Below are 16322 nucleotides of genomic sequence, written 5' to 3'. Positions count from 1 at the left end.
AAGGGGAAATATTTGTGTATGTGGGGTGGGGACATTACTTGCATTGTTAAATACACATATGACACATACCGATAAGCATCATGTGCTAATCTACACTTAGTCTGCTAATATATCTTTAATGCCTTTGTCTTTAAGATTTCATACAGCTGTGACTTTTGTTTTAATTTCCGTTGAATTGTATTTGATTATGGTCTTTTAGATTTTTTTTTCTTTTAAACCTTTGTGGACTGGCCATTGCGTATACAGAGTGAATGCCCAGAGGGCCGCTTCTCTGGCATCTATTTTTCATGTCCAACTCCTTCACGTCTGGTGACGTACCAGGTACGTCATGTCCAAGTGGGCTCATTGGTTCTATGACGTACTTGGTACTTCATGCCAAAAAATGCCCCCACGTGTACGCAATCGTGGTGATTGCAGGTACACTGCTGCTGCTGTGTCATGCGCATTTGCAGGGGGTTAATATTTATCTTCACAGTCCTCACACGCTTGTGGGGACTAAACAGGAGAGTGGATCTGGCTTCCCGAAGATGGAGCTTGGCAGTTAAGAAGTATTCCCACGCCTTCCTTGTTGATGTTAAATGTGCGTATGAATTTCGCCGTGAGATCTGCGGAAAGTGTTAATTAGTTATCTCTGGGTATCGTTCTGTGCCGGTTTGCGGAATTACAGTAGTTTTCTCACCATTAAAGCTTTTTTATAGATTACCACGATGTGGTTTCGATGGCTGTGTTTTCATGCTGTGCTGTAGTGATATAGGAAAACGATTTGCATGTTGAGTAAGGAGTAGGAAAAAAAGGCAATAACATGTTTTTTCCGTAATAACATCCGTTATTAGGGAAATTGTATTTTGCAAAAACATAATTTTAAGTAAAAGAGACACCCTGGGAAAAAATTGAAAATATAATAATCAGATATTGCAATTTGAGTTCTAGTTTTTATGTATTTTTATAACAATTTTTGATACCAATGTGTCGATTTACCCTTTGCAAAGTGCCACTTTACTGTCTCTGACGGCCCCACTTGAGAAGAATGCATATTAACTCTTTATAAGCCTAACCATCTGTTAGTATTTTAAGCCCTTAAAGCCTTCACGATGATCCATGCCTTCATGAAAACTTGCGCAAGAAAACCTATCCTGATGGCATGGAATAAAGTTAGGCGGTACGCACACCCGTGCACCCCGTTACATGACTATTCCCAGTGCAGTTTTCGGGAAGCGCCTTTCACCCCTCCACGCCCCAAAAGTCTTGCGCGATGGCGTGATCCTGCGAGACTTTCCTTATGTACGGAAGCCTCGCATTCACAATGAATGCCGTGCTGCTAATCGGTCAGCGACTAAAAAATAACAAAATAAATATATACGTTAATTTAATAAAAAAAAATGATTGCTGCCTATCAATGTGTGGAGTTGGTAGTTGGTATACAATGTAACAATAAGACTCACATTAGGACACCGCGGTACAGAATGAGAAGAGGGCTCTGCTCTTATAAGTTTACAATCTTGTACGTGTCTTTTTTTTATTTTATTTTTTTCTTTACACAAAATTGAGAAGCGAAGCTGTTCATTGAGATGGATTATTAAAGCCGGTTTTCAAACACAGGGATATTAAAGTGAAAAATAACTCGGCGAGGATAAGATTTCTTAGTTCATCTCCCGCAAGCTTCCACCCACTTTGTAATTGACATCCATTTGAAGCCCGGCCGTCACGCCGCTCTGTATTGATACCGGGTCCCTCTGAAATCCACTTAGTCCTCGAAACATATGATGAAATTCTAGTTCAATTTGCAGTCAATGTGATTCAGATGAAAAACCTCCCCGATGCCGCTGAAACACACGGTAATTTATTCCACATCAGAGCTGCCTATATTAGCAATTCGCCTTCAAAGCACCGAGAAACTCATTCGCTAATGTTGTAAGAATATTGTAAGCATAAATCCGTCGCACGAGGCGTGTGGATTCCGTTTGGAGAATATATATCGCAGTCTGGAGTCGTAACGCATATCCGCTCGCTCCGGGGGGAGGCAGATATTTACTCTTGCGCTGAATTGTTTGGGTGGATATGATGGGACCGTCGTTATTTGAAGAAGAAAAATAAAATATTTGTTGTAGAGGAAGAAAATAAAAGCGACGCTCGTTTATTAGATTAATGGGGACTAGTGCCAACAGCCCCGTGGCTCTGGGGGTCTATTTTATTGTTTGTAATTTATATGCAATTTAAGTAAGAAAGATAAAGCACGTGTAAATGATGTGCTGTGTTTCATGATCTATACAATTCTTCCAAATGGGGCGCACATCCACATAGGGGAAAAAAGTGTGACTCTGTATGCAAATAAGGCTTAGCAATACTGCAAGTAAGTAGTGCACTCACATTTCCAAGGACATAAATGCGCTCATCATAAAATATTCTTTAATCCTTTGTGGCTAAAAAATATAAAAACACAGCAGCAATGGCACAGTATCACTTGGTCATGTGGATAAGGTAAAATATTGCACTTACAACAGACGAAATGTACAAAAGCGTGCACAAGGTAATCAGCTTTTAAACCAGGCACAGGAAAGTCCACCGTCCAGTCAATCATTTTTCTATCCACTTTTTGTCTGTACTATTTTTATATTCTAGATAATCTTTTATTGTATTTAGCTCTTTTATTGTTTATTCAAATCGTTCACCTATATCTTCTTAATGTTGCTCCATTTTGTCTGGTGACAGTCCGGTGGTTGTTCTCAGAGCGCCCTGTACATACAGCCGTACCACCCAAAAGGTGCCTGATTTCATTTGATCTCAGAAGCTAAGCAGGTTTGGGTCGGGTCAGTACCATGATGGGAGACCATCTGGGAATACAAGGAGGTGTAGGGTGCTGAGACACTTCTGGATTAGTTGACGTGTTTTGTATGAACTATTTGTTATTGTCATGTGATTTTACTGAAAGATGGAGATTCCATCCTATTGGTGCATTTTGGTCAGGTGACCACATTGAGGGGAGGGGACTATCATTTATAAGGAAGCATATGGACACTTGAAAACTGAACCACTCTGGATTTGTTGAGTTATAAGGAAGGTGGTCTATGTTAGATCTTCGGGGAAGCTGCAAAGGAAAATCCTGATTCATCTCCTGAGGAAGCCGGTTGTTTGGTGAAACGCGTTGAGAGAGAGGGATATATTGTGAAAGTTCTTGCTGCTGGACGGTGGACTTTCCTGTGCCTGGTTTAAAAGCTGATTACCTTGTGCACGCTTTTGTACATTTTGTCTGTTGTAAGTGCAATATTTTACCTTATCCACATGACCAAGTGATACTGTGCCATTGCTGCTGTGTTTTTATATTTTTTAGCAACAAAGAATTAAAGAATATTTTATGATGAGCGCATTTATGTCCTTGGAAATGTGAGTGCACTACTTACTTGCAGTATTGCTAAGCCGTATTTGCATACAGAGTCACACTATATTTTTTTCAAAAATCTTTTTTTCCCCTATGTGGATGTGCGCCCCATTTGGAAGAATTGTATAGACCATTAAGTGTTGGAGGAATGCTTATTTGGGTGCTGCTGCCTAATTAGGGAAAGTATTACTTATTCATTTACACTAGTGGTGTGTGGTTTCTTTTTCTTGTGTTTCTGTGTTTCATGAGACAGATTTAATGGCTTACGGTGGTTTAAATAATCAGTCATCGTATTCAGCTGTCAATAAAATAAGAAGTACGTTCCACGTAGGTTGGGATAGCCAGAGCCGGACTGGAGATCACAAGGTGGCTAGTCACATAAGTGCGGCTGACAGCTGGATATGTTTTTATGCTCACGTAGCATGCGGCAGGGCTTATCCATGGGTTACTGGCCATCAGCATCCCATACTCACCTGAGGATCTGTCTCTGGGGCAGTAGATCAGGTGAATGTGGGGTGCTGATGGATAAGCCCAGCCAGTAACCCACCGGGTATTGGCCTGGTTTGCCAGGCCGGCGTTATAAAAGCTGGGAGGGAGTCTGAGAGGAGATGGAGTAGTTGCTACAATAAAGTGAATTATTGACTAGGCTTGCAACACCTATATACATTTAACAATAACAAGAGCATACATAAGACATATGGGGACAGAATGAGGAGACGCGCGCCCTGCCCTTGTTCCACTGTTAGCTGGAGAAGCCGGCCATCCATGTATGGCCTACGTGAGTCACATAGTCGGCGATCCCTCCGAGCTCCCTGATTGGTCATCCAATAAGTGTTAACATTAGTGTGTAGGCAGTTTTGCTCAAGCTTAGTAAGAAAGCCATGACACTCTGGGGCTCTAAGACCTGCGTCCATTGATTGGGTTCTTATTCCGTCTCGTTTGTTCCAATTAAGCCACTGAAGGCTTTCAACATCTCGAAATTATTCTCAACTTTACTGTTTTTCTGAGCATTAGCCTTTTCTTTCTTTTTTTTTTGGAAGTTTTTTCACTTCCCTGTTACTGAGACACCATTCATCAAACTATATTGTATGAGTTAGTTTCAGAGTTGACCCAGCACAGGACTTTTAATGTAGCATATCAAGGAATTCTCGTTATCATCGCCCAATATTTGCTTACAAACAGAGTGACCACAGCGTCTAAATCACGTGGCACGCGATACAACCGGAACTTGAGACGCAAAAAGTCATATTGTAACAAAGACACGTACTTTATTTCACAGTCACCTCCAGTGCTTTGCAAGTGACCCTGTCCTTGAATCTCTTGTCATTATGATTGAATTGAACATATTTAACTACTTGGAGCGCAGACGGAGCATCTGTGTCCTGCTGCTCGTTCACTTTGATGTATGGCATCCAGTTAGTATTCTGGCAGAGGTGCCGATGGATTGAAACTTTCTGGGAAGCAATGTGAGGGCACAGACTTTTACATTCAGCCAAGAAGCTCTGCGGCTCGAGCCTTCTCTGATATGAAGGAGCTGTCCCATCTAGACATCCCCCCCCCCGATCTCCCAAATTCTTAAATTATTATGTCCTACTCTTAAACCATCCATATTAAATAAACTTATTCCAAAATAATGTCCCGTTTTTTTCCCTGTAGTTTCTTGTTGTAAACATTCAGTGGGTCCTCTTAATTTGTTCCCTCTTCTCTGCCCTGCCAATCTCTGACAGAGGGGACGTTTGCTTGAGGGTCTATTAGTTTAAAGGGGTCTGGGAGTCGTTATAGGCGGTCAGACTGCTGTGATGTAATACATAGAGGGGGGGCGTTGGACAAATGGAGGGACTCTGTTGCTAAGCAGCTCTAGTTGGTCCTCTTTACATGATTCAGGTCTTATGTGGTGATATCTTATGATGTACCCTAAGTGGAACAGCACCTTTAAAGCGGGACTTTACTCAAACAATTTTAAAATTGACAACAAAATGAGCATTCGATTGATAAGTCCCAGAAACTCATACGTTGTACCCTACCCCCATACACTAGGTATTAAGCAGTTTGTAAAATATTGTGAGTAAGTATCTAACTAAGCCTATCTTGTCAAGGATTTTAAGAATACATAGGGGTTGGAAAACTTGGACTGTATGTATTTCTCATGAAATTTTCTGAAATATTTCGACCTAACGTCCATCAACAATCTCCTTTAATCCCATGTTCTGCATTAATTTGCCCAACCTGGAGTCCTAGAGGTTTAAACTAATGCAAAAATAATTGTATGAGTACCAGTATGTGCTATGTACAAAAGACTATATTAAAAAATATTTTTACATTAATATATATATTTTATATTGACATCACTGAGCTCAATGTTTTTTTTTTTTCCTTTAATTTCTTAATTTCTTTTTTTTTTTTTCCTTTTATGAGAAGAGTGAGGAATGTTATTTTTTTACCCTCTTCCCTCCGATCCACCCTGTACTGATCACACTGTGCCCAATAGCCTTGCATTGTTGATCGTAATGCGTGTGATCTGCCCACAGGGGGCAATTGGAGATCCCAGCAGGATCTTCTAGACAGATCCTAATGAGTCTCTACTCTCCTGTAAGAGCTTCTGGTGGATGTCAATAAACAGTCCAATCTCCCATGCAACGGCAGTGAAAAATGCATGATGTACAGGTACGTCCTAAATGTCATTTTGGCACACCTTTTCCGGACGTACCTTTACATCTATAGCAGGGGTTCTCAAACTGCGGCCTTCCAGCTGCTGCAGGACTACATCTCCCATAATGCTCCTTCAGCTAAGGGGCTGGCTGAGGAGTATGGGAGATGTAGTCCTGCAGCAGCTGGAGGGCCGCAGTTTGAGAACCCCTGATCTATAGGGTAGGGGTTGAAATCTTTCAAATTCTAAAGTGCGTGAAATAGGATTGCCGTTTTATTTTTGTAGATAACGCTGACATTCCCTCCAGTAATAGATTTACGTTTTGTTCTTTTTCGTTTTAGGGGTCGACTCCATCTTCATGTGCAAGCTTTGCAATTTGTTTTCCCCGAACCGATCTGAGCTCCAGCAGCATGTCTCAGAAAACCACACGGAAGATGGACAGAGTCCCGACCAGATTATTATACTGCTCAGGCCACTTGTACCGGCCAACAAGAATGTAGAAGGTAGGTGGGAACTTTAGTCATTACCTGTTAATATTTTAGGAACCATCATCAACAAAGACGGCGTAACGTGGATATAGTGTATATACACAGCATGGGGATTTAAACATCCAATACATTTTATGTTGAGATACGTCATGGACCAGTGACGTACCCGGTACGTCGTCGGTACAAAACTGTCCTATGTCCCCGCGATCGCAGGGTCACTGCTGTTCAATCTGCTGTGGTCAATCCATAGAACATCCCCTGCACTTCTGTGCATGTGATCACTCCTACAGCCAATCGCATGCACAGATGACCATGGCCATGATTGTAAGCACTGCCTTTGTCTCCGTTCTCTCCTTCTAACGGTGATCGTGAGCTGCAGAGAGACAAGACAGTAAGAAGCAGGGGTTTCTTGGAGGTGTGTGTGTGTGTGTGTGTGTGTGTAATTAGGGGTTAAAAAAATAAAATAAAATCATATATTTAAAATTATTTCTATCTATATAGTTTTTATTTTCTGAGGGATGTCTGGGGTACTTTTGTTTCACTTAATCATATTACAGGGTTTTTTTTTAGGTAGGATATGTGTTTTTAGTTACATTTGCAATGCAAAATGAATGTGATAGGAGATCTGTCTCCTGTCTTGGAACAATTTGTGATCTGCACAGGCTGGAAACACTCTCAAGATTAAAGTAACATGAAAAAATCTTTTAAGAATTAAACAAGCCTCCAATTATTTTTCCCTGATAAACCATAACAAGAGGTTATGTTCTGTCAACGACAAGTCCAGAAGGACTAGGATTATTATTATTTTTTGTTTAAAGGGAATCAATATGACTGATCAGTGTCTATATAAAGAGCGCCAATGAGACACAAGATAGATGGAATAGCGTACCTCCCATCCATCGGGTAGAACAAGGGATTCCACGTCCCGGGGGGGACAGGAATTTATTTTGGTGGCCCTATGATGTCTGTCGGTGAAATATAGTTTTGGTCAAATTCTGCTAAATGCCGTCTGTACGTTAAGAATAATGCATTCATCTTAGTTCTTGTGTAGGTATAGATTTGAAACAAAAAAACATATCCGCATCACGCAGTTTTCTATGTTCCTGCCCGCTTTGACCTAGAGCTAAGGTACAATCTGTGATGGGTTACCTTGGGGAAAAAATATTTTTCTCGTTGAACATAACCCCCAGTGCTGTATAAAATAATATACCCTCCCAGTGCTGTATACAATATTATACCCCCCCAGCAAAACCTGGTTTTATCTAATTTTGCTCCAATAAACTCCCTTTATTTGCAGACCTGGAACCGCCGTTGTCAGTCGTGTGAATATTTTTTTTTTTTTTTTTTATGACTTTCCCGGGTCAAACACCACACTGAGCGTATGCTTTATGGCAATGCTAATGAAGTCTGTTCTTCATAGACTTTCATTAGTCAGAGTGTTTGGCTGGCTCAGTCTTAATCACCCATTCTATTGTTCCCCACAGGCAGTATGATAAGGAGTCGGGGTGTTTGTCTAGTAGATTGGGGATCAGATAATAGAGGGAGAACTCATACAAATGGCTAATATGCAGCTGCCTGAAAACATTATATTCTCTTGAAACGACAACTGTTTTAAATAAAGAAAACAGAATATTTTTGCAAACTTCTATTTTATCAAATACTGGGAATAATAAACGTGTGCACGCAGGTTTATCTGTAGAGGCCAGTTCTGACAGTTTCTTCCCTTAAATTGTTTCCTATTTTTGGATGTTATCTTTATTAGCCGGGATAGATAGTGATTTACACTGGTGTCTCTGGGGGTAGTTAACAGCTAATGCCCCCTAAGGCACCTGGAGGGCCCAATCCAGATTAGAATCTTCAAAACCGATTGACAGACGCAGTAAAAGGAAACGAGGAAATGAAATAAAGTAGCTGTCGATCAGGAGCGTGACAGCCTTTTCCTTCGCGCTTGTGCTTCAGGGGTCTGAATACTCATTAGCCTCCAGCTATGCAAGCCCCCACTTCCACATTTAATCGAAATGATTTATTTTAGCGTCTGATAATAGGTAAGTGGAGCAACCCCCCCTACAGAAGTTTGTAGAGGCTAATACAGCGATGGGAATAAAAACATGGCTCCAACGAGACCAACCACTGGAAAAACCAATGACTAGACGGGCCAAATGTGTCTGATCTGCCAAACCTGTCTATCCAGAATGTACATATTAATGTTAAATTGCCAATAATTGAACAAAAATAAAGACATCACACCTCCAAATATTTTAAATGACCAAAGAGGGACGCTTTTGTTTTAGGGGGCGTGGTCAGAGGCGTGGCTGGGGGCAGGGCATTTTTACATTACTTTCTTACCTATTGATCACTGTTTATGTAGTTGAGGCGTAGTCAGGCGTTTAGGAGGAAAAATATTATTATTATATATATTATTATTATTTACATTATTAATCCATGAACTAATTTCCTGCTGTTTCAATATGCATTATTGGGGCTTTCATGGCTGTAGAAACCTGGGATACCCTCATACCCAGCAAACATTCCGAGCTCCTGAAAAAGGAGGAGGGAAGAAAGGGGGCATCGGGCGAGGAAAGGGTGCCAAAGAGGGACTGTCCTTCCGGGACAAGGACACCTGGTGTAAGTACACCGTAAACAGGAACAATAGCTTTCAACAGCTCTTCGACCAGTGTATTGTGCGTGGACAGTAACAAACGATCTACACGAACGACACAGAAGAATACATCCATCTTCCAATGCAGGGGAATGTTAAGGACGACAAGCACTTGTTCTTTATGTTACGTCTCCTCTCGATCAATGTCACGGCAGGCAGGAGAAACCGCACACGGCGTCTTTAATTGCCGGATAAGAGGTTTGGATTGAGCCCCTTTTGCTATTCAGACACGTCCTGGGCTGCAGAGGATTCAGGATTTACAATGAAGTTTGACAAAGCAGCGTGCAGGAGAAACGAGCACGAGTCAGGGCTTCTCTTCTGATGAAATTCTTAATACGTTTTAAGTGACGATCAATACAGTTAGTACGCGTGGGAGCGGTGTACTCGTCACCCGAAGAATGGAAAGGAGCCAGGAGGAGAAAAAAAGCAAAGCTGTGTAAGCAGCTGTGTCGATATCAGAAATAAATGCATTCTGGGCAAATTAAAGGACATTTTCATTCAATAACTCTGTCTCTTTGTGACATTACTAGTCAGAGGACTTCCCACTGCAGTGGATCATCTGCATGTTAGTCTTGTGCAAGTGGACCAAAAAAAAAACGAATCAGGCAAATTTATCGTTTTGTTTTTGGTCTAATTGTTTTCAGACAACTAATTTCTTTCCTGCCCTTTTGGACTAAATTCTAAGGGCTTTTTCCATTCGGGAATGAAATTCATTGTCACTCTGCCAGTCGCTCTCATTCACTCTTTCTCACGCTCTTGTTCACTCCTTCTTAATGTCTCCCAACCTTCTCCACCGACCGCTTCCATTTCTCTGTCTCCTTTTACCGTCTTTGCTTCTTCTCTTGCCTCTTCCTAGTCTTCTTTCCTCTTCTTTCCTTTGTATCTTCCTAGTATCAGCTCAGTTAACCAGGTCTTCCGGAGCATTAACGCACACACCCTCTACCCCTGATTGGAGGAGAGGCTGTCCCCGTAGTGCGCCAGGGCCCAGCAGAGAGAAAGAGAAGTGTTTCTGCGCCCCTCTTTCTACTTATTGGTAATTTGTTTTTTCTTTTACCAATTCGATTTAGGGTTAGTTTAGATTGATAATTTTTTAGGAGTGCACCAAAATGAAAATTCTGGACTGAAACCGAAAATACAGGATTCACTTGGCCAATAGCGAAACCGAAAATCCCCCCCCCAACCTTAAAAAAAAAATCACCAAAAGTAACACACCAAAATTGGACAAAAAAATTCAATAACATTAATATATATGATTGTTAACAGTTATCACACACCTATCATGCCCAGGTTCTAGCATGTACTGGCTGCCTGGGCATGATGGGCGTGTGATTGCTGTTAGCAAGTATATGTATATACATATATATTTCCTTAGGGCAGTGCTTGGCCATGCTCACTCTCCACCCGCTTTCCATCCTACTCACCGCCCGCTGATGTCAGTAGACCCGCCCCCTCGGAACCCGAAGAGGGAGAGCTCCCTGTAGACTGAGCCTGGATGTTCACTGGTATTCTAGCTACCCCTTTTGAATCTGGTCCCCTAGAAGAGGTAGCTCTCCGGGTTGCTCACCTGGGAAGTTCCCAGGTATGTTTATAACATGATACTGCGTACGTTGTTAATCTTTTTTTTGCTCTCTTTACACTGCTTAGATCCTGGCCGTGTTTAAAGTTTCCGTAGCGTTCTTGTCCTCGGATGTTTTAATTAAATACAATGAGTTCGTTAATATATGGTGTTATTGCCATATTTAATTTACGGAAACACACTTGGACGAGAGCCGCATCAATCAACACAATTACACCTTGTAATTTTAATGATTACAGAGCAGGACATGTCGCGCTCCTAAAATTATAACAAAAAATACACGCTGTAAATTTAAATACATATTGGGGGTTTTCATGGGTTTTATGTGAACGCTTTTTATTTTGTCTGCAGTTTATTATGAAATTTAAGTGGAGGTTATGCCGTAACTTGCTTGACAAAAGGAAAATACATTATTTAATGGCAATCCCCAGGAAATATCCCATGCATGTTTAAATCCCTTCACTGTATCACCCTCTACCACTTCTCCTGGGAGACTGTTCCTCGTATCTACTCTCCTCTCAGTAAAGTAAAACCTCCTCACATTACACATCCATCCTGTGTTTAAGGATTCCCCATAAGCGTCCCACCTCTACTTTCAATGATAATGTGTCTCTTTTGCAGAATCGCATGTGATAAAAAGGAAACGAGGAAGGCCGAAAGGTTCCACAAAGAAGCCATTCGCTGACGAAGAAACTGTGGAGAACAACAATGTCCCTCCCGCCGAAAACAAGTCCGACGCGGCAGACCCAGGTGTGGCCCCTGACCCAGAACCTGAGAGCCTGGAGTGTAGAAAGTGCAGCAGGACGTTTTCTAACGTCCGACAGCTGAAGAAACACATTTGCATTATTGTGCTAAACGATGAAGAAGAGGCAATTCATGGTAAGGATCTACACCGAAACCTCTTATTTTTGGTAATTATATCAATAGCTTTAGGGTTTCCTCAACGCCACACAACACTGGCAGTTTATCTCGGGCGCTGCCTTAGACCTAACTCAGGAAAAAGTCTACATCTGTCGTCTTTCTTGCAGAGCGACATATGATGTCATATCCTGGCGTACTGTGACTTAATGTAGTGGTATATGGAACCGGCACAGCCTCCATGGTGTAAATGGGCCAGTTGGGAAGATCATCCAGGTGTTCTGCCCGTGGTTTTGGGGCAAGAGCTGGACCCCCCCCTCCGGACTTGGCCCCTATTCCTCAACCCAGTAGGCATAAGCCAGAGTATGTCTCCTGCCTGGGACCTAATTCTGAACTCAAAGGACAAATTGTGGTCAGTTGTCTATCCTAGATGAACTGGATTGATACAATGTTAAATACCTAAAAACATGCCCCCCAACTTTTACCCCCACCCCACTGGATCAGGAAGCCCAGAGGGGGGCGGAGCTTGGGAGGTAGATTGAAACTCGCAGCACTATTGCCCATGTGCAGTATGCATTCTCAGCGTCCCAAACACCGGAAAATGAGATCGCAACCACAATCCTCTTTCCCGAAAAGCGGGACATAGCTCGATGGGACAGCAGGAAGAGTGGCAAAATCGAGACTGTCCCACACAAAGCAGGACAGGTGGGAGGCATATAAATAAATTCCAGAAGTATTCTCATGATTGTACCTGGCAGAGGAGCAGTTTATGATCAGGTAACCACGAACATTTTACCCAGATGATTCCCACCTGCAGAGAAGTTTCATGACACCCGTGTTATTTAATGTTTATTTATTTCACTGCCGTCATCCCTGTTTAATATATCTTTAATTGTATAAAAAGCTTTATTTCCCTCTAGGAGAAGCTCTCTATACCGGTAAATTTATTATATTACATTTTAATTAGAAGTTTCTACGTTTTCATTGCATTCTCTTTTAGTTAATGATTTTGAAGGGAAGTTTATCCTATCGGACGGTGAAAAAGAAAAGGAGAAACAACCCAAGAAGGCACGAGTCCAGAAACCAGATAAAACATCCCAAAGTAAAGAGTCGGAGAAGGCACAAGGCGTCAACCCCATCGTACGGGTCCTCCTGAAAGCCCATGAAGCAATTCCAGGTACGTCAGCAATGCCCGAGGGTTTTCATATTCCCCAGGTGTTAATAAGAAAAAAAATAGAATGAGGGAATGAGTTTTTGGATGCGCCCTTTCACCCTCAACCAGAATAAATACATTATCTCCAAATTTTCATTGTGTTCACAGCCGGACTTCCTAGAGCCCTCAAACTCACACTTTAATAGTTTTCAGCTCTGTGGATTCTGTTTTTGCTGGATATTGATAAAAGCGAACAATAACTGCAGTTTCTAATTATTCCAAGTTGATGGACTTTTAATGGGGAAGTCTCATGGATAAAATAGTTTCTTTGTGCTGTATACAGTAATGTAATATAACCCCCCAGCGCTGTATACAGTAATATAACCCCCCAGCGCTGTATACAGTAATATACCCCCCCAGCGCTGTATACAGTAATATACCCCCAGCGCTGTATACAGTAATATAACCCCCAGCGCTGTATACAGTAATATAACCCCCCAGCACTGTGTACAGTAATATAACCCCCCAGCGTTGCAGTAATATAACCCCCCAGCACTGTATACAGTAATATAACCCCCCAGCGTTGCAGTAATATAACCCCCCCAGCGCTGTATACAGTAATATAACCCCCCAGCACTGTGTACAGTAATATAACCCCCCAGCGTTGCAGTAATATAACCCCCCAGCACTGTATACAGTAATATAACCCCCCAGCGCTGTATACAGTAATATAACCCCCCAGCGCTGTATACCGTAATATAGGTCGACATTGACCTACATCACTTTGTTCCCTTTTTCTGCAGACCTGGAGCCGCCATTGTTGTCAGCCATGTGATATTGTGGAGCTCAGTCGGCCTTCAAGGGCATCTTAGATCATAAACCTGCGGCGTCTCATTCAGTTGTATATACACATTCATACAGGACATTCTAGCGAAATTATAAGCCTCAAATACATAAAAACCTTAATTAAAGCCTTAGTCATTGACCAACATTGGGCCAGGTTGACACAAGTGTGGGGCAAATAATATCTGCCCTGCTCTCATATCAAGAATGCGGGCTTTGTGTGTTCTATCTACACAGAACCTTTTTAACAGCTGGTATTTCCCAAATGCATTTAGGTTAGCAGAATGCAGATTGGTTGTTCAGCCTCATGGACTGAAATTTCCTAGCATTTTTTTTTTTAAAAGGTTTGCCTAAAAAGGTTTTGTATACTTTTTTGCGTTTTGGATAATTGTGTCACCAATGACTGGATAAAAGCTTAAGAAATGAAAACACATTTTTTTTTCCGAGGGATCGCTTGCTCCACACATTCTAGTTCTTCTGTCCTTCTGAATCTGAAGAGCTTAGGCGTATTTTGTGCCAGGGATACTTAAGGTTCTAGAGCACGGGAAAATGGTTCTATTTGATGCAAGTTCTAAGTCTGACGAATACTATCTATTTTACGTTATATTTTGGTAGGAGCAACAAAAATTGTTCCGGTTGAAGCCCCTTCTCCAGAAGTTGAACAGGAAGCAAATCCTCAGGCACCAGATCTAGAGCAAGGCCACAGAAGGGGATACCAGGAGTATGCAATCCAGCAAACACCAGTGGAGCAGTCCACAAAATCAAACAGGTATGTATGTGAATAGTAATTACCGCGCAACGGGGCACACCTGTCTGAGTGACCGTTCTAAAGAAGGACCCAAAATTATAAATAGAGTCTCGCTGTGAGAGTTGATGTTCCTTCCGCCGCTCTTTTCTCATCTTGCCCACTGTTATAAAACATACGAAGATGTTCTACCTAAGTTGCCACTGGCTGAGAACAGTCGCCTGACCACCTATCTCCACCAACATCCACAACCTTGAGACCCTTGTCTGTCACCATTAAGGTGGACAGGACTATTTTGTGGGTAATTTTGTAGATTCCTTCAGGATCAACCTGTCTCATACTTACAAGATTTGGTATCTCCAATACAAGGAGTGCCCCATTTCCATCTCTTTAATACCCAAGCAGGGCCAGTATTCTGTATGCATAGCTGCCAACTACCCAGAGAATGAGTACAGTGGTTCGGACACCAGCATTGAGCACACTTTCCATGTTGTTGGGACCTTGCGAGAAAATTCTGGACTGGTGTCACCTGTCTACCTTATCCTATAAAATATTAAAAAAAAATTCCGACCAATTACTTGCCGATTCAGCAATTCTCTGTGGTCTAATGATTCCTGACACTGATTGGCTGCTTTGTGAGTGGGAAAAGCAGCAAATGTATGAATTTACAAAAGGGGCTACACGGTAACTTCGAGGGACCCCTATAAAATCCATTAAAGTGACAGCCGGAGTGTCTCTTTTAGAAACCAAGCTGCTGTGACATGTGGACTAAATAATGAACACTAGACCAGGTAAAAAGCACGCAAAAAATGTTCAGCGATTATATGGTCGGGTGTTTAAAATTGGTACAAACCGATCATAGCAAGATCTACACAGCAGCCTAAAACACTTGGAAACGTATCCTCCGAAGGGGTTTGCGTTCCGAGACTCAAATGCAGATTACAGCCGAGAAAATAGTTTTGCAATCAGCCGTTTTCCCTGGGAAGCAGGAACCTTTTTTCGGTTTATAAATTAGAAGTGCAGAAAGTGCTAGCTTTAAAAAAAAAAAAAAAAGGCAGAAAAGTGAAACCGACATCCGTATGGAACCCAAAAAAAAGCTATTTTGTGCTCGGTAAGCAGGTCACAGCAGGCTTACTCAAAGCGTTCAAGAGAAGAGTTGGGTTAAAGCTTTACGGGACTATAGTGAATGTTGGGTCTTCTCAAATGTTAATTGAGGTCTGGATTTTATTATGCTTAAGGCCGGGCAGGGACTGAGGCATTGTCAGGTTTTCAGCTCTTATTCGATCCCATATAACGTATGCTGGAGCTAAGAACGTGTCTGTGACTTGGGTCTGTACGGAAATCTTCTCTCAAGGGTTAAACAGCGAGGCAGCCAACATGCTCTGAGACCATCAATAACTCCTTTCTCTATTTCTCCCATTACTTTCTTTATGTCAGACGGAAGAAGTGTTCTTGAACAAAAGCAAAAGAAATGCCCCCAAAATCCTCCAATCAAAAATACATTTCTGGCTGTAACATAATTGCAAAATGGTTTTCTAACCATCAATTAGCCTTTTAAATGTAAATGTGGATCAGCGAACACAACGTGCCATTGGCACACAGGAGTGATAAAAGGCCATTGGCACACAGGAGTGATAAAGGGCCATTGGCACACAGGAGTGATGGGAGTGATAAAGGGCCATTGGCACACAGGAGTGATGGGAGTGATAAAGGGCCATTGGCACACTGGAGTGATGGGAGTGATAAAGGGCCATTGGCACACTGGAGTGATGGGAGTGATAAAGGGCCATTGGCACACTGGAGTGATGGGAGTGATAAAGGGCTATAGGAACACTGCAGTGATGGGAGTGATAAAGGGCCATTGGAACACTGGAGTGATGGGAGTGATAAAGGGCCATTGGAACACTGGAGTGATGGGGGTGATAAAGGGCCATTGGAACACTGGAGTGATGGGGGTGATAAAGGGCCATTGGAACA

General features: G+C 42.1%; 1 protein-coding gene across 2 annotated transcripts in view; it reads left to right on the top strand.

Annotated features, from left to right (window-relative positions):
• The first annotated feature begins 6378 nt into the window (after positions 1 to 6378).
• LOC149305697 (zinc finger protein ZFAT-like) overlaps positions 6379 to 16322 on the top strand; it is a 53195-nt gene continuing 43251 nt past the window's right edge. Inside the window, exons 1-4 of one of the 2 annotated variants that reach the window (XM_089477351.1) lie at positions 6382 to 6526; positions 11368 to 11625; positions 12605 to 12781; positions 14216 to 14369. In XM_089477351.1, coding sequence (XP_089333477.1) covers positions 6382 to 6526; positions 11368 to 11625; positions 12605 to 12781; positions 14216 to 14369 — 734 coding nt within the window. Of the gene's footprint in view, positions 6527 to 11367; positions 11626 to 12604; positions 12782 to 14215; positions 14370 to 16322 lie in introns of both variants that reach the window. The other variant, XM_089477352.1, reaches the window with a different exon arrangement.

Source organism: Sceloporus occidentalis, unplaced genomic scaffold, assembly GCF_023333645.1.
Source record: "Sceloporus occidentalis isolate IW3139 unplaced genomic scaffold, rSceOcc1.0.p SCAF_11, whole genome shotgun sequence".
NCBI classification, from domain to species: Eukaryota; Metazoa; Chordata; class Lepidosauria; order Squamata; family Phrynosomatidae; genus Sceloporus; species Sceloporus occidentalis.
The sequence above is the reverse complement of the archived record's forward strand: the minus strand, read 5'-3'. Positions and strand labels throughout refer to the sequence as shown.